Source organism: Tasmannia lanceolata, unplaced genomic scaffold, assembly GCF_043159265.1.
Source record: "Tasmannia lanceolata isolate RefF3 unplaced genomic scaffold, GAP_Taslan_0.1 ptg000037l, whole genome shotgun sequence".
Lineage (NCBI taxonomy): Eukaryota > Viridiplantae > Streptophyta > Magnoliopsida > Canellales > Winteraceae > Tasmannia > Tasmannia lanceolata.
In genome coordinates this window covers 12,135,910-12,155,623 of record NW_027518714.1, presented here as the reverse complement: position 1 = coordinate 12,155,623, position 19,714 = coordinate 12,135,910, and the positions used below count along the sequence as shown (strand labels likewise).

At 38.8% G+C, this 19,714-nt stretch overlaps 1 protein-coding gene across 2 annotated transcripts in view; it reads left to right on the top strand.

Annotated features, from left to right (window-relative positions):
• The first annotated feature begins 11,810 nt into the window (after positions 1-11,810).
• LOC143860488 (RNI-like superfamily protein) overlaps positions 11,811-19,714 on the top strand; it is a 28,402-nt gene continuing 20,498 nt past the window's right edge. The window contains exons 1-6 of one of the 2 annotated variants that reach the window (XM_077371162.1): positions 11,811-11,964; positions 12,440-12,535; positions 12,683-12,785; positions 17,124-17,192; positions 17,296-17,466; positions 17,620-17,693. In XM_077371162.1, coding sequence (XP_077227277.1) covers positions 12,472-12,535; positions 12,683-12,785; positions 17,124-17,192; positions 17,296-17,466; positions 17,620-17,693 — 481 coding nt within the window. In that variant the 5' untranslated portion in view covers positions 11,811-11,964; positions 12,440-12,471. The remainder of the gene's footprint in view (positions 11,965-12,439; positions 12,536-12,682; positions 12,786-17,123; positions 17,193-17,295; positions 17,467-17,619; positions 17,694-19,714) is intronic. The other variant, XM_077371160.1, reaches the window with a different exon arrangement.

Below are 19,714 nucleotides of genomic sequence, written 5' to 3'. Positions count from 1 at the left end.
TACTAGAGTTAAAACCCATTCAAAAAGATACATTGATGGGTCATTGAAACTTCCTTTTGTTTCAGAAATCTCCCATGCACAGCTAAGAGCCCTAGGTTTGTTTGCCCCTAATAGGATCATGAAGATTATGTCTTTTATGCATTCAATTACAAAATCTGGGTCCCACCTGTGGATAGGTCTATGTAATCAAGACCGTTGATCTTATAGACCTTCATGAGAAGATCCACATGCACTTGAGTCCGATCCGAATGGAGATCCCGTGTGTAATATAAATGACTATAAAAATCAACGGTTTACATCTTTTTTAGTCCAAATCTTAAATTATGCTTGATTGATCAAGGGCCGAGGATCATCCGATCAAGGTGTTCTCTACAGTATTTCGCATGATTTATGATTTCAGGTCGGATCAACGCATCCCTAGCACAGTAGAGCCCAAAAAGGGCCTCTTTGGATGTCACCAAAATTAGTTCCTGAAACATTAATGCTTCTGTGGAAGCCATTAGCTATATCATTTCTAAAAATATTATAACCATTATTTGCAAATAATTATGTTCAACTTCTTTGGAAATGATATTTCCACTCCTTTTCCATGACCACTTCAGTAATTGTGCACAGTGATTTGGCTATTTGCAGCAATGGTAGCCCCTCACCTTCAGGACAGAGAGTTGTGTTTACCTTTTTCACTTTAAACTCAATAACTTTGTCGACATTTAATAGATTGGATGGCAGTAGTTGTGTGGATAAATTTCTGGAAAATGATGTTTGCATTCTCCTGTATCATACGAACATTCCTTTCCTTATTTTACACTTCACTTATTACATGTTTAGTATCTGTAAAGAAAGGGAGTGGGGATATCATTCTCTAGTGATGGGTCCTTTATAAACTGTACTTTTCCTGCACTCTATCTGCCGTGATCACATCTATTGATCTGAATGAATGGCAACATAAGTCTTTTATCTTATGGATGGGATGTCCCTTCCTCATGCATGTGATTTTACATACATGCCCCTACAACTGTATTTGGGACCCAAAACTTTCCTTTCACCATTGATCATAAAAGTGACTTTATACGTGGTCATCCTCCAAAGGAGAGTGATAAATCGGGCCCCTTCAAACCCGGCTCGACCCGAGATTCATGCGGGCTTTTGAATGCTGAACCCGGCTCGACCCGAAACCCATGAAACCTGAACCCGACCCAAGCTATTTTCTGGTCGGGTCGATGCGGGTCGGGTAAAACCCGGCTCGAGTTGCAGCCCTAGTGTCCATGTCTCTCCGTATGATAATAATAATAAAGGATTTGCTAGTGGTGCAACTTGGGTCGGTTTGGGTTGAGCTTTTGCCAAATTCCCAAACATCGACCTGAGTTGCACCCCTCGATTTGCTAGGCAATTTCGCAGCCACCTCAGATGAATTAAATGAATAAGACAAAATCTGCCACAAAGTCAACTTACGTGGTTGTGCTCACGTGCAAAAGCCAGTCGCAAAATGGATTTCCGCGAAATTTGCCTCGCAAATCGCTAATAATAAATTCCAAACCAACCCATCCATCATACGTTTATTCTTTTTCCTTATTAACGTTTTGTATAAAAATATTAATCTTGGAACTTAAACCCTATTACACATTTATTATTTTTTCTTCATTGGGATTTTGTAATGACACCCGTGTTGGGATTTGCTGGGGTCCATCGCAAAAGGCATTTCGCAGGATGTCAGTTGCATGAGGGAGCAGCCCCCCTCATGAATAATGACGATTGGAAGTGAGCCTATGTGATGCTCTCTCATGCGAAATGCCTTCTGCTGTGGACCCTAGCAAATCCCCCACCCCTATTATACATCTATTAGTTTTTCCTTATTACGGTCTCGTAAGTCATAACAATACTCTTCAAAGTTAAACCCCCAGATGACACCCGCTATTAAACATTTATTATTTTTTTCCTTATTAGTCTCGTAACCATACTCTTCAAACTTAGACCCCTAGATTACACCCCTTATTAAAAATTTATTGTTTTTTTCCTTATTATGGTTTCTAATAATAATCTCTAAACTTAAACCCTAGATGACACCCTTATTTATACATTTATTATTATTATTTCCTTATTATGGTTTTCTAATAATAATCTCCAAACTTAAACCCTAAATGGCACCCCTATTTATACATTTATTCTTTTTTTTTTCATTACTCTGATTTAATTTGTAATGAGAATCTTAAAACTTAAACCCCTAGACCGCGCAATTTTGCAAAAAAACCATTTTGCAGCTCATTTTCTCTGGAGAGAACAGCCACCTCAAATAAATTAAATGAATAGGACAAAATCTACTGCTAGTTGCCTGTTTTCTCGTGAAAAAGTGAGTTGTGAAATGGCTTTCTGCGAAATTGCATAGCAAATCCCATCATATGTTTATTCTTTTTTTCCATATTAGGTTATTGTGGGCCCAGCAAAATCTCCTCCGCATTTCACATTTGCCATTGAAGCAACTTTTTACCTATTCACAACCCATGACTCTTCAGAGCATCTACGCTAGCCAATTTATGAAGGTGTCAGAGCTAAGAAGGCTTCATAAAGTTTTCTCCCATGTGAACTATAAATTTGGTGGGGTAGAAATTCATGGGGGGTAGCTGAATCCCACCTCCTCAAATCACAAACTCATCCACTTACACCTACGTAGACACCAAGAGAAAAGACTTGAATCAACCCAACTACCAAGTACTCAAGCTACCACTAGTGCCAAACACTCAATCCTGCAACTCATTTTTCCGGCTATTCAATTCTATAGAGTACCCACAAAATAATTTCCCACCTTACCTTGTATAAATATCTTGCCAACCTTAAACTGACAAATTATGTACCGTTCCCGGTGGCAACTGTTCATGCAAAAATGGCCGGAGTAAGATGGGCGTGGTGCATTTACCAATAGCATACGTATGGTTTTTCTGTATAAATTGTAACTGTTGATAACTTGATGTTCTTTCTCCTGTTTGGAGGGGGTGAGATTTGATTGGGATATTTTTTAGTTCTCACTGTTTTCTTTGTTATATTCTTTTTTTTATTAGAAACAATGTGTACGTAGAACAATTAAGTTGATAACCTCGAACCACGGCTTAGAGGCGCCCTATAATCTAATCTAATCTAATCTAATCTAGCTACTATATATAAAGGCAAACTACTATCTATAGAGGCAAAATGATGGGTTAATGTGTTCCATCCTTTGCCGTTATTTCAGCTTGTGTCCCACTGCCATAATTTCAATTGTATCCCACATGTAAGCGTATTTGTGTCATTTGCCGTTTTACGCTTGTGTCCCACTTTTGATCCACACTCAGCATTGCTCTTTTACCATTAACCCCTTTGCTGATATCTAACATCTGCCTCTATGAGAAATTATTTGAGGGTAAAATCGTAATCTACATACGAAAGTACCGACACAAGGTAACTGTCTATGACAATTACGGCAAAAAACTACCAAGAAGAGGCAAAGGCCGCAAAGACATATGACAATGAAGAAAGAACTAATTTATATTACTCATGCAGGACACTTGCAAAATATTAATGGATTCCGGGCACCTAAAGAGGAACAACAATTATGGAAACCCCTATCGATTGGAGGGCTAGGATCAACCTGTGAAAATCGTGTTACGGGCACAACCGATTGATGTTGTGTTTCATCACATTGACGGTTTAGATCAACCTATAACCCTCTATAGATCAAAGGGTTGGGTTGGGAAAAATCAACCCCAATTGGAAATCGGGTTGGGTCTGGTTGGGCTGTCGGGCAACCCGACCCGACCCGAAACCCGAATTTGGGTTCCATCTGAAGAAGTTCTGTATATTTGTGTTTTTCTTTTTCAACATTGAAATAGTCTCTACAGTCCACAATGGACGGTTTGGGTAATCCTATGGTGTGAGCCATACCGTACTTGAATAAAGTGAGGAGTGTGATCATCAAAATATAGTAGTGCGGATAATATTTGTTCAGCCATTCACAGATAGCTTATCTGTGCAGCTGCACACTAACCATTTCTTTTATATATATATATATATATATATATATATATATATATATATATATATATATATGAGAAAAATGATTGTGCGGTCGACCGCACCACGCTTAGGTGTGTTCGAGGGCCCCAAACTCATGTGGGCCCACTTTGTTAGGATGATCCAAAGCATTTATTTGAAAGGCCCTTACATAGATGGGGTATGTACAAAAAATCAGTTCCATAGGATCATCATAACCCATCCATTTGTGGAGGTCAAAATGGACAGACACTGTTTGCCACAAATCTGCCCATTTTTTCCCTCGACTTTTGGAGGGGTTAGGATGATCCAATGGACCTGATTTTTTGTACACGCCCTATTTATGATGGGGCCTTGCAAATGAATGGTTTTGATCAGCACAAAAAATGTAGGACCCATGTGTTTGGGCCCGCTCGACCGCACAATCTTATTCCCCTCTCTCTCTCTCTCTCTCTCCCTCTCTCTCTCTCTCTATATATATATATATATATATATATATATATATATATATATATATATATGAGAAAACGGTTCCTACACATATGTGTAGATAAGTTATCTACACACTAGCTTAAAATACAGTGGGGGCCACATTATTTGGGTGATCCAAACCATTCATTTTTAAGGCCCTCACATAGATAGGGTGTCCACAAAAAATCAGATCCATAGGATCATCCTAACCATTCGAACTGTGGAGGCAAAAAATGGACTAATTTGTGAAGGTTTAAAGACATCCATTTTATCTCCACAGATCGTAGGGTTGGGATGATCCTATGGATCTGATTTTTTGTAGACACCCTATCTATATGAGGGCCTTTAAAATGGATGGCTTGGATCACCCAAACAATGTGAGCCCCCACTGTATTTTAAGCTAGTGTGTAGAGAACTCTCTACACATATGTGTAGGAACCGTTTTCTTTCTCTCTCTCTCTCTCTCTCTATATATATATATATATATATATATATATATGTGTGTGTGTGTGTGTGTGTGAGAGAGAGAGAGAGAGAGAGAGAGAGAGAAAATGGTTTCTACACACAAGTGTAGATAAGTTAACTACACACTAGCTTAAAATACAGTGGAGGCCCACATTGTTTGGGTGATCCAAACCATTCATTTGATTGGCCCTCACATAGATAGGGTGTCCACAGAAAATCAACTCCATAGGATCATCCTAACTCTTTGAACCGTGGAGGCAAAACCTGGACAGATTTGTGAAGGTTTATACACGTCCATTTTACCTCCACAAATCGTAGGGTTAGGATGATGCTATGGAGCTTATTTTTTGTGGACATCCTATCTATGTAAGGGCGAATCAAATGAATGGTTTGGATCACCCAAACAATATGCGTTCCACTTTATTTTAAGCTAGTGTGTAGATAACTTATCTACACTTGTGTGTGGAAACCGTTCTCTCTCTCTCTCTCTCTCTCTCTCTCTCTCTCTCTCTCTATATATATATATATATATATATATATATATATATATATATATATATATATATATATACAAGCCAATGGGGTGGGACCACAATTTTACACCTCATGTTTTGTTGGGATTGGGCCCATTGAGGAAAAAAAAGGAAAAGGGCAATAGAAAAACCATAGGGAAAAGAAATCAAAAAGGGAAAACACAGAGAGAGAGAGAGAGAGAGAGAGAGAGAGAGAGAGAGAGAGAGAGAGAGAGAGAGAGAGAGAGAGAGAGAGAGAGAGAGAGAGAGAGAGAGCATAAATACCTGGTAGATCTTTATCTTCCACTTGTGCGATGCATGGTTTGAGATAAAAAACATTTGTATAACAAAAAAAGGTAACGTCTGGGAACTGATATAATTTTGGAATATGGAAAGGTTGTTTTGGAATAGGGAAATGTGTCGACTGTTGAATGAGTTACTTTTGGGGAGGAATAGTAGGTGTGGAAAAAAAACCCTTTCGTACAATATGGTGACTCTTCATTTAAAACCTTTTGTACAATATGGTGACTCTTCACAAGAATGAACAGTAGATTTGGTTGATTTTAAGTTTCTAAAATCTGAAAGCCACGTAGGATTTTATTTGCCATGTAGATCGGAGGGAGGAGGGGGGAATGTCCACATCAGCGGTGAACAGTAACCCCCTTCCTCTTTATATATATATATATATATATATATATATATGAGAATAGAGTTCCTAAGGTGTCACCTCATATAGTTTATATGAGGTGGCGCTTAAAAACATAAGGGGCCCACTTTGTTTGGATGATCCAAAGCATTCATATGATAGGCCCTCACATAGATAGGGTGTGCCCAAAAATTCAACTTCATAGGATCATCCTAACCCTTCCATTTGTGGAGATTGAAATGGATGGGTATAAACCTCCAGAAATTTGCTCATTTTTAACCTCCATAAATGGAAGGGTTAGGATGATCCTATGGACCTGATTTTTTGTAGGCACCATATCCATCTAAGAGCCTTTCATATATATATATATGAGAGTAGAGTTTCTAAGGTGTCACCTCATATAGCTTATATGAGGTGGCGCTTAAAAACATAAGGGGCCCACTTTGTTTGGATGATCCAAAGCATTCATTTGATAGGCCCTCACATAAATAGGGTGTGCCCAAAAAATCAACTTCATAGGATCCTCCTAACCCTTCCATTTATGGAGGTTGACATGGATGGGTATAAACCTCCATAAATCTGCCCATTTTTAACCTCTATAAATGGAAGGGTTAGGATGATCCTATGGACCTGATTTTTTGGAGGCACCATATCCATCTAAGGGCCTTTCAAATGAGTGGTTTCGATCACCCCAAAAATGTGGGCCCCTTATGTTTTGTGAGCGCCACCTCATATAAGCTATATGAGGTGACACCTTAGGAACTCTATTATATATATATATATATATATATATATATATATATATATATATATATATAGAGAGAGAGAGAGAGAGAGAGAGAGAGAGAGAGAAAAGTGTAGCTACACATACGTGTAGCTAACTTAGCTACACCGACGGCTTAAAATACAGTGGGCCCCACATTGTTTGGGTGATGCAAACCATTCATTTGATGGGCCCTCACATAGATAGGGTGTGCCCAAAAAATCAGCTCCATAGGATCATCCCAACTCTACGATTTGTGGAGGCAAAAATGGACGTGTAAAAACCTTCACAAATCTGTCCATTTTTGCCTCCACAGTTTGAAGGGTTGGGATCATCCAATGGAGCTGATTTTTTGGGCACACCCTATCAATATGAGGGCCTATCAAATGAATGGTTTGGATCGCCCAAACAATGTGGGCCCACTGTATTTTAAGCCGTCGGTGTAGCTAAGTTAGCTACACGTATGTGTAGCTTCACTTAACTCATATATATATATATATATATATATATATATATATATATATATATATATATATATATATATATATATATATATATTTTTTTATTTTTTTTTTTTTATTTTTATTTTTATTTTTATTTTTGCCGGGGGGGAGGGGGGGGGGGGGGGGAACCAAATGCTTCTACTATAGACGTTGACATAACCATTCACATATATGTAATAGATGTTGGACTACTTTGGCCTTGTCAAGTCAGGCAAAGTCAGCAGAGTTAGTTGAAGCATTTAACTATACTTTTCTTAGCTTGAAGAAATGGTTGAAATAATAAATGGTAGGTACTCTAAACATTAGGTTAAAAGGATTAGATGACATTTTATTAATCAACCAATAATATCATTAATATTGTCATTAATATGATAGGACCGTAACAATATTGTCATTAATATGATAGGACATTGTCTATGATGTATAGGACCATATGATATCATTATATGGCGTTCGCATGTTGAAGCGCATAATTGGTAATTAATTTTGAGTCCAATAATAAGGCTCGACAACCCATTGTGATCCAGAACTGATTATTGGACCCAAAATTTGACTCACAATCAGTTTTCAAAATCCAAAACTAACCGGGCCTAAGTTTTGGACACACAATCGATTCTCCAAAATCCAAAAACAAACAGAGCCTAAGTTTTGGACTTACAAACGGATCTAAAAATCCAAAATAAACAGGGTCTAAGGGTTTCTGGTAATGAGGACTAATCCCATTAAGAATCCATTGTTAGGAGTATGTTGCATCGGGAGACCTAACTCTGATCCTATTACTCTAAGTACATTACTTTTCTTAATGGGGCAATGCATTAAAGAGAAAGAAAGAGGAATCAAAGTTTCTGTTCTGGTTGTCCTTCATCTACCAAGGCAAGCCCACGATTCTATTGATCCGAGCATGAAGGCTTGGTTAGATTGGAAGATCCTTCCAGTGATGGACGATCGGGTGAATGGGCACATCGTCAACGGTGAGATCGCATGGATCACAATGCATTGCCAGATCTAATCATCATGGTCGATCGGAAGTGTGATCAATTTCTGCTCTTCAGTTTTGATAAAATTATCTAACAAAGACACACCCTCCTTAAGTCAAAATCATCCTCTTATCAATCCAAATTTCAAATGTAATTAGTTGTGATGGTGAGAAGCCTCCAAGTGAAACTGAATCCACCAACGTGGGTTGATCCCACAGTAGTAAAATACTAAGAAATTGGTGACCACAGTGAGAGCTCTAAGGAGGAACAATGACACAGTTTTGTAAATTATAGAGAGATGCCTCTCTAATATAAGATTAAGCCTTGGGTTGCTTTCCTCTAATAACTCCAAAATGGTCATAGAGGAGAATAAAATAGTAATTTCACACTGATAATTAAATTAAGAAAAATCCATTATTTGGGCACACAAAAGAACATAGGTGCTCTCATCCATCTCGGAAGCAAGCCCTTATTTTCTATCAATAAATCATCACCATTTCAAAAAAAGAAAAAAAAAGAACATTGGTGCACATTGCACAGCCATAGCCAGAACATGGCTTAGCTTGGTGTGGTAGACACCTCATTTTTTATGCTGCCTGACCTGATATTATTAGTATGACCCTTTAGGATAAACATAAAGTTTGAATAGAAAATGATCCCTATTGATAATTAGTTTTGGGGAGTGATAAATCGACTACCCATGTGTCTTTCTCTCTCCTCTGGGTTAGAGAGAGAAAGAGGAGAGAGATAGACACATGGGGGAGTCGATTTATCATTTTGGGGGGTCGATTTATCACTGCCCTTAGTTTTGTGTCCTACAAAATTAGGAATAGCTTAACGAAAATTCAGCAACCGGAGAAAAGCTCTATATTAGGCCAATTTTCGTCCAAGGAAAAAAAAACCCTTCAAAAATCTAAAAATGCCTACTAAAACAATATTAGATTGTGGTCTGCACATTCAAGCTGAAACGGTGACTATGAATGACCATGACTATGTTCTTGGCCAACTTCACAACAATGGGACTCGCATGTACATGTGGAAAGTAAGATCTCTCTCTCTCTCTCTCTCTCTAGCAGTACCAAAATATAAAAAAATACAACTAAAGCTAAAATACAATCTCCTTAAATCATGGTTGGGATGCCAACATAAAAAAGAAAAGGGTACAAAAATGCAAAACATTAAGAAGAATAATGAAAAAGATAGGGGTGTTATAATCTCTCTAAAAATAGGATAAGACATAGGGGTGTTGGACTCCATTTTAGGTGTAGTGAAGTTAGATAGAATGGGTTTCTCCATTTTCTTCTGTTTTTTCTTTATCTTTTTGGGTCAAGGGGTGTGGGGTTATGGGTGCGGATATCAATTTCTAGTAAGGATGCAATTCGGGCTTCTCAACCCTAGCCCAACCTGATGGCCCAAAACTTCAATCCTAACCGGTCCAACCCAATCCAACCCAACCTGCCTTCAATACCGTTTTGAAAAGAAAAAAAAATACAGAACTAACTACAAATTTTGAAAAAAGAAATGATACATTCGCTCCTTTTTTTCACTTTGAACAGCCCCCTGTAGTGTAAAAGAGTAGTCATAAATACACTAGATGGGGCTGTCCCAAATAAAAAAGGGGATGAATTTATCACTTCCGATTTTGAAAGGGTCATGATAAATTTGCACCCAATGTGCGATGGTTCGCACCACGGTCATGTTAATTGACGTCAAAAGGCGCTAAAGTCTGTCGCTTTTGATGCTTTTTGACGTCAATTCACATGAAAAGGTGCGAATCATCCCAGTGGGGGTGCGAATTCATCATCTCCCTTTTGAAATTGTGTTAAAATTTGGGGGGTGACTTGGGGTTGATCTCAGCCCTTCGTAGAAAAGTTAAAGGCAGATTTCTAGGCGACGTACTTAGTCGCGACGGACGAAAAACAATCTCTCTCTTTAAAATCTCTTTTTCTTGGGCGTTGATATCCGCGCCCCCCCCCCCCCCCCCGGCTGGCTAACGTTTTCCCACCATTTTACCGCTCGCTCGCTCTCTCTCTCTCTCTCTCTCTCTCTCTCTCTCTCTCTCTCTCTCTCTCCACATACACACACTCACACATAACAAGAACAGTTGGTGGGCCCAACAGAAACAGTTGGTGGAATGGTGGGCCCATCTTTGAACAACGTAGGCCCCGCCCATACCACACCATAGGATAATCCAAACCGTCCATATGATGGGCCATAAACGTAAATAAGTTGCGTCCCAAAATATTATTTCCATAGGCTGATCCTAGCCCTCCGATCTAAATAGAAACTACATCTTACGCAACCTCTATAGATTGTAGGGTGGTGATCATCCTACGGAAATGATTTATGGGGCACAACCTATTTACATTGTGGCCCATCAAATGGACGGCTCTGATCATCCTATGGTCTAGACAGTACACTTCATTTTCAAAAATATGGGTGGGGCCTAAATTGGTACGAACCACACCATAGGATGATCCAAACCATGGACGGCTTGGATCATCCTATGTTGTGGATGGTATGCTTCAATTTGAAAATTATCGGTGGGGCCTATGATTGGGCCTTAATGTTAGTGTACGACCAACTCCATAGGATTATCCAAACCATGGACGGCTTGGATCATCCTATGTTGTGGACGGGCCTTAATGTTACTGTATGACCACAGGATGATCCAAACCATTCATTTGATGGGCCAACCCATTTGGGGGCACAACCCATTTATGTTATGGCCCATCAAATGGACGGCTCGGATCATCCTATGGTCTGGACGGTATACTTCATTTTCAAAAATATGGGTGGGGCCTAAATTGGGCCTTAATGTTATTGTACGAACCACACCATAGGATGATCCAAACCATGGACGGCTTGGATCATCCTATGTTGTGGATGGTACGCTTCAATTTGAAAAAATATCAGTGGGGCCTACGATTGGGCATTAATGTTACTGTACGACCAACTCCATAGGATTATCCAAACCATGGACGGCTTGGATCGTCCTATGTTGTGGACGGGCCTAAATGTTACTTTACGACCAACTCCATAGAATGATCCAAACCATTCATTTGGTGGGCCACAATGTAAATAGGTTGTGCCCCAAAAATCATATCCATAGGACGATCACAACCCTACAATCTATAGAGGTTGCATAAGATGTAGTTTCTATTTAGATCGGAGGGCTACGATCAGCCTAAGGAAATGATATTATGAGATGCAACCTATTTACGTTTATGGCCCATCAAATGGACGGTTTGGATTATCCTATAGTGTGGTATGGGCGGGGCCTACGTCGTTGAAAGATGGGCCCACCATTCCACCAAAGGTTTCTGTTGGGCCCACCAACTGTTCCTGTTGTGTGTGGAGAGAGAGAGAGAGAGAGAGAGAGAGAGAGAGAGAGAGAGAGAGAGAGAGAGACCAGTCAAATGGTGGGAAAGTGACATATACGTTAATCCTAACGTTTAATGTTAGCCAGCCGTCAAGGCGGGGGGGGGTCGTTTGTTTCTGTTTCAATTCGAGGTTCACCTCATCCTCCTTCTCTGCAAAAACCCTAAGTAGAACGCGATCGTCTTAATTCTCGAGCAGATTCGCTGCTAAATTCACGGCCTATGAGGTGATTTTTAGGGTTTATATATTTTTGTACCTATATAGAGTTTCTTCATCTCTCCTTTGAAACCCTAACACTACCAGATTCATTCTTCTTTTTTTGGTTTTAGTGTTTAACTGTATAGGTAGGATTTTGAAATTTAGAATTTGAATCACCGCATTGACAATTTGATGTCAATATATCTGAATCTTATTCTAATGTTGATTTTTTTATACTATTGCCTGTATGCCAGTGTTTTTCTTCATCTCTCCTTTGAAACCCTAAATCTACCAAACTCTTTTTCAGTTCCTTCCTCTATTGTTCTTATCTTGCTTTGTACATTGTTTCGTTCATTTCTCTCTTTATTTATTCTTCTTTTCTCAGTTTTGTTGTTTATCTGTATCGATAGGATTTGAATCACTGTGCTCATAATTTGATTTCATTCTATATGAATTTTATATCAATGATGATTTTTTTTTTAATATAATTTTATGCTTGCCAGTGTTACTTTTTGGTGTTGCTGAACGCACTAGAATGGGAGAAATTCCATCATTGCTGTCATTATGCGCAAACACAATAAGGACGGAAATAATTTACGGTAAAGTTCAACTCATGGCTTCCCCGTCAAACTTATGATGTTAAATGTTATAATTCTTGTTAAGTTTAATTCTTGATTTTTTGAGGAATTATTAATATTTTCATATTGCGTATGTTAATTTCGTAATCGGTATTTCCTCTTGTTCAGGAGATCGATATCTGCAAAACATATTTGAACTCCCATCAGACTTGGTTGATTACTTAATGATGCAATTACCAGCAGTGGCATTGCAGAAGTTACATGAAGCATTGTAAGTTGTCTCGAGGCATGAATTATGAACTTCTTGTATTGGTTTATAAAACCCATCACAGTTATGAAGTTTGTTGAATTCAAGTTGTTTTCTTGTTTATACTTGCTTCATACTCGTTGTATTATCAAGCACATTATAAATTCATAATTGTTTCTCTAAAGTTCTCTGGTTTGAATGCCTTAAATCAAACTTCTGTTCCTAATCTGATTTAGTTGTTTAGAGGCTTGGGCAATAATTAGACTATAAGAGTGCGTCAGTGGTAAGAATAATGTGACTTTGATTGTGTGAAGTGGGAGCAATGAAGCTGGAATGCTTGTGAAGTATCTGTTAGAAGTGTAAAATATTGATGTTGGGAAAGTTGCCTTATTTCCCACCCATGGTGGTTGCTTGGGTGGGAAGGCAAAGGCAAAAATGGAGATTTCTATATTTAGCTTTTGGGGAAAACTAAACTATAAAAAGAGAAGTGTTGTTCTCTTGGGTTGCGGCGAAGCAAGACGTCTTTGGTGTGTCTGGTGCGGAGAGAGAAGAGAAAGAGAGAGAAAGGGAGAAGAGGTTTTTCATCTCGGGGTTTTCTCTTGGGTTCTTTTTCGGGTTTATCTCTGGCGTTATATCTTGTGTACGGTCTTGGGTTTGAGAAGCGAGGAAAGGGTTGCGGGTTTATGGCTTTGCGATTGATCCATTGTAATCCTTGTATATTAATTTTCTCATTGTGGAAGATTGTGTTTCTCGCCCGTGGAGTAGGCTTGGCCGAACCACGTAAAATATCGGTGTTCATCTTGTGGCTGGCTTGCTATTATTTATCCTTTTAATCTGTGCACGATCGGATTGGGTTGCCCGGCGGATTTTCTCAACAAGTGGTATCAAAGCTCAGGTGGAGCGATTGTCAAGGCTGGGTGGAGTGATCGTGGGTGTTGTGGTTGGATCGCGTTTAGAGCGATTTTTGGGGTAGAAAGATTGTCCAAGAAAGATTCTTGTTCGAGGTGGAGCGCTACACCGAGAAGTGCAAAGTAATCTGAGATGGCGGTAAAATCAAGTTCTACTTAGTTCAACATCGACAGATTTGACGGAAATGACAGTTTCACCCTATGGCAGATGAGGGTGAAGGACATCCTAATTCAACAGGGCTTGGCTAAGGCGTTGAAGGGAAATGATGGCAAGCGTGAGAGGATGACGGTACTTGCATTGAGGAGGATGGATCGAGATCCCTCTCCAAGGTTGACTAGGTGAGTCAACGGGTTGGCAGCTACACATGTGCATTGGCCGTGTTGATCGAATCGGGAGGAGTCAGAACCAAGGTGATTCGAGGGTGTTTAGCTGGTACTTCAAAAGGCCAATGGTGGTTTGCAGCGATAGCAGACCGGTGGCAACATCAACGAAAAATCTTCAGGTGGCTGGGAAATAAGCCAAGATGGAGATTGTTGGGAAAGTTGCCTTATTTCCCACCCATGGTGGTTGCTTGGGTGGGAAGGCAAAGGCAAAAATGGAGATTTCTATATTTAGCTTTTGGGGAAAACTAAACTATATAAAGAGAAGTGTTGTTCTCTTGGGTTGCGGCGAAGCAAGACGTCTTTGGTGTGTCGGGTGCGGAGAGAGAAGAGAAAGAGAGAGAAAGGGAGAAGAGGTTTTTCATCTCGGGGTTTTCTCTTGGGTTCTTTTTTCGGGTTTATCTCTGGCGTTATCTCTTGTGTACGGTCTTGGGTTTGAGAAGCAAGGAAAGGGTTGCGGGTTTATGGGTTTGCGATTAATCCATTGTAATCCTTGTATATTGTTTTTCTCATAGTGGAAGATCGTGTTTCTCGCCCGTGGAGTAGGCTTGGCCGAACCACGTAAAATATCGGTGTTCATCTTGTGGCTGGCTTGCTATTATTTATCCGTTTAATCTGTGCACGATCGGATTGGATTGCCCGACGGATTTTCTCAACAATTGAAATAGGCATTTCTACTCAATAAAAGGTAGAATTAACTTATTAATTAATTTTGGTCATAAAGACTTAAATATAGAGAAACATCAGAAACTGCAGCTTATCATAATTGACCGAGGTTAAGATTTTAAAATGAGTATGCTCGTTGAACATGTGCTTTTGGCCAAGGTATTATTGAATGATATGCAAGAAGTAAAAGGGATCAAAGAAAGAACAAATAGGAACAAGAGGGGGTGATAAAGGACAAGCAAGTTCATTATCATGCGGTGTGAAGGACTGAATGACCCAGGTAAGATGAGGACATTAAGGTGGTTTATTAGAAATCAAATGGCACTGAAAGGAGGATTGAAGCAATTTTGTTCTATATTATCTTATCATTTTGGACAAGTTTCACACTGTCGTAAGAGTGGTAGGTCATGTGGTTGGGGTTGTGTGACGGTGTGGTGAAGGAGTATCATTCACTGTTGAGCTAACAGTTTAACTCCATCCTTACCTACCATGAGTGGTGCACATGTTGTACACTTTTATTACTGGTAGTCCCCGTTAATACTTCCTACTTCTGTAGGCTAGATCATTTTCTGCTTTCAGGTATGGAGAAAAAGAAACTAGATATGTGTGTGTGTGTGTGTGTGTGTGTGTGTGTGTGTGTGTGTATATATATATATATATATATATATATATATATATATATAGAGAGAGAGAGAGAGAGAGAGAGAGAGAGAGAGAGAGAGAGAGAGAGGGCAATGGATCACTTGTTGGAAGTTGGAACTCCTAGTTTTAGGACTGCCCTCGTGAGCAGTGACTTATACGACATAACAACCAATAGCTCCTGTTTTGTTGATAATTTTATATTTTCAGGGAATGGGAGGAAATTTTCCACCTTCTTCTTGATATTCTCTCCTATTTTTGGTCTTGGATCATGCCCCAATCATAATATCTTTCAAGAAGATGGCTCATGTTTCCCATTTAATTTTGATAAGATGCGGTTCTCTCTCCAGTTTTGTAGGTTTTCATGCAAGACCAAAATTGTCATTATTGGGGAAGTCCTAGGTATTTGGTTATGTTGCTCAGATTCTCCTAAATGGGCTAAGTACCCGTGACTGAATTTTTTTTTGAAAGGTTCCCGTAACTGATTTTGACACCATGGATTTGTGTTTGACACTTTTGGTTTTTCCTTTTTTAAGGTTTTTCTTCCTGAGCATAAATTTACATTAGCATTAGTTTTGAGCTTCAGCCATCTTAATATAAAGCTTTTATATGAAAATAAAACATTAACTCGTATAACTTATTAAACTTACTGTTATTTATGTAATCCATTAAATCTCTCCTGTAATTTAAGAATTTTTTTTTTTGAATGACAATTATTTAAGAATTTTAAAATTATGAAAATAACTAAATTATAATATTGAATCCAAGAATCGTCATTTTAGCCTGCGTCGGGTTCAGGCCCCATGTTGGATTCTAACACTTACACTGATACCTTAGAAACGTAATTTTGTTTTCATATTAATTGTAAAAACTTTAAATATCTACATTTGGATGTGCCTAAAACTACTAATAGTGCAACCTCATTGGAATCATGGTAGCTATTGTTAGTGATAGGATCAGTAGCAGGTTGAAGCTGTAGAGTGAATGTGACTCTGGAGGTGGAATGGCAACCTACATACAAAACTCCAGCTACGAACTGTATTCAGTTTTATCTTTTCTGAATTTTGACCACAGTTTCTAAGTTTCTATTTGTAATTATATATATTTCTATTTGTGTGTGTGTGTCTATACACACACACACACACAGATAGGAGAGGAAAATGATTGTGCGCTCGGGGCACAAGACTCATGTGGGCTCACATTGTTAGGATGATCCAAAGCATTCATTGGAAAGGCCCTTACATAGATAGGGTGTGTACAAAAAATCAGCTCCATAGGATCATCCTAACCCATCCAAAAGTGGAGGGCAAAATGTGCAGACACGGTTTGTCCACAAATCTGTACATTTTGCCCTCCACTTTTGGATGGGTTAGGATGATCCTATGGAGCTGATTTTTTGTACACACCCTATCTATGTAAGGGCCTTGCAAATGAATGGTTTGGATCACCACAAAAAATGTGGGACCCATGTGTTTGGGCACTCGAGTGCATATCAGCGTATATGCGCTCGAGCGCACAACCATTTTCCTCTCTCTCTCTCTCTCTATATATATATATATATAAAGTACTTCAAAGGCCAATCTGCAACTTCCCTAGGTTTGTAGTACTATTATGCTTGAACTGAATTTTACCATACCACATGTTTTAAACACTCTACATAGTCATATGTAATTATGCACTATCAATAATCGAGAGTTAGAAAAGAGAAGATTATACAGTTGTACACAGATTCTTACATTAATTTGTGGCTTTGTTTCTCTCATGGCAGATCTTTTAAGCACTATGACAGGTCAGAATTTGTGACTGATAGCGTTAAGGATAGTAAAAAACGTGGAAGGTTTGATAAGACTTCAGTTACTGAAAATTCCTTGTTCTATGGCATCTCTTAGATTAGAAAACAGCATTAGATATACATTTCTTAAATGACTTACGACTTGCAGGTGTGCCGACTTTAATACAGCATGGAAGAAATTAGTCATGTCACGATGGCCTGAAGGCATAGAGATCGAACCATTCAATTGCATGACAAAACAAGATGGAGTAGAAAGATATGAATTGACTTTTAATAGTGGTGATTGGCAGCAGATCTACTGGGAAGCACACCTACAAAAGTATGTTAATCTTCTAACATTTGTGTGTGAGATTAAGCAAACAATTTCTAATTGCACGAGTTTGAATTATTTTATCAGAATGTAAAGAGTGATTTGAAATTGTGCACATGATTTAGTCCTATGAAGATGTTGTGATTTTGACTTGAGAGATAGTTGCCTAGATGAAGCAGCTGAGACGGCTTTGCTTCCTTCTTTCGATGGATGTATTGGTGAAATAACAATGTCAGGTAGGTTAATTCCTTCTTGTTACCTTGTAACTTGTTATGCAATATACATAGTAGTCCTTAAAGCTACAGTTTGGCTCGCAAACATGTCACTGACTTCCTTTCTATCCTTTGCAACATTTTGTTGATGTGAAAAAAGTCAAAGCATAACTCCTTTAGGAAGAAATTCTTAATATTTTGTTGATCCTACCTAAATTCATAATCTAGGGTTCTCATTCTCCCGAAATTTGCACTTCACTCATTCCTTTCAAACATTTCCCCATTATATACTAAAACTTTGGAAAGTTGCAAATTTTTATATTTCGTAGGTGTTGAAAGGTTCAAAAAGTTGTTAAAAGTGGTTCCTTTTTTCTTTTCTAATGGCAACGGTTTTATTAAGAAAAGAGGCCAAGGTGGTCGTGTACAATCCAAACAAAAGAATAGTGAAAAAACTACAGACGATCAAGGGGAAAGATAATCGAATGACTCCAAGGCTAGCCTCCAACTCTGTCTCTAGCTAAACAATCAGCCTCATTTTTGGACGCTACCAATGCAGAAGTGCAGTATATCCTTACTGTTACTCATTTAGTGGAGAGAGACCTGGATTGTCTCATAGATCATAGTGAAAGGGGACTGCACTAAATGATCTATGAGACAATCCAGGTCTCTCTCCACTAAATGAGTAACAGTAAGGATATACTGCACTTCTGCATTGGTAGCGTCCAAAATGCTCAAAGGGCCAAAAAAGGCCCATTTGGTTATGATGTCCGACTCACGGATAAGGCCCCCAACACCTGAAAAACTTGGATTCCCCATAGAAGACCCATTAAGGTTGAGCTTAACAAAACCCTGAGGGGAAGGAATCCATTTAGGGTTTATTGATGATGAGGGGTTCTTACTGAGCCGAACCACATCCCACACTCTTCTGAAAGAGTCGAGCTCAATGCCTCTATATTCAGGAAGGCTACTGACCCAAAGTACAATCAAGGAGTAACTTTGTTGCCTCAATCTATGAAGGTTTCTGAAGACTCTTTTAAATATATGATTGTCCCTTCCTTCCAGATGACCCATATAGATGCCATCGGAGCTAGGCTCCAAAGTTTCCGACCCCATGTAACCCATATAAGACCACTCCTCAAAAAGATTATTAATGCGCACTGCGAAGACACTAACAATGTCAAAGAGCTGTTAGACAAAGTAATTGATGTTTCCTTAGGCCGCGATATTTTAAAGACTGCTGAAGAATGAGATCATAATTGTTGTTTCCTATCAGATATTCTCAAGTGAGTCAATGGGTTCTTTTCTTTTCTTTTTCCAAAAAAGCAGGGAAAGTGGTTATCTTCCACAAATTTTAGCAAAATAATGGCCCCTAATATTTATTACAAAATGTGGCGATCAATGGGCTAAAACCCATTTATTTCATTGGAGATTTTGGATCGTATGGCGTTCTAGGGCTTTTTTGAAGATATTTAAACATGTAATATTTTCTTCAAAGCATAGCCTAAAGAGTTGATGGAGAAGCCATTCAAAAAAACAAGAGAGTTGATGGAGAAAAGGAAGTCCAGAACCCACTTTGAGCTCAGTTATTGGATATGTTTGAAACCCTATCCTTTCGAATGTTTGGTTTCTTTCAAAATCTCAAGTCACTACTTTGAGCGCAGAGCTTGTCTTAGTGGATCAAAAGCTCCAATTGAGGTAGTGGTTCAGAATTATCTGGAATTTGGACTTTTGTGTTCACCAGCCCATTCTTATTTGAGATCCGATTCCCGTATTCTAGTAATTTGCTTGAAATACCTACGTGAAATATCAAACGAGATCCAATTTTTACCTCTCCATGTGGCCATTTAGGACCATAACAGAAAATCTTTTCATATCTGTGGTCATTGGTCAATCTATGCGTATTATTAACCTCGTTTGACTTTTCTGCCCTTTGTTGCAGTACTTTTCTAATGGCATATCGTATTAGACTTACTACGAGCATATTGTACTTTCTCTTGCTGAAGAATGATATGCGATGCTCCAAATCATAGATAGGAGTAATTTCT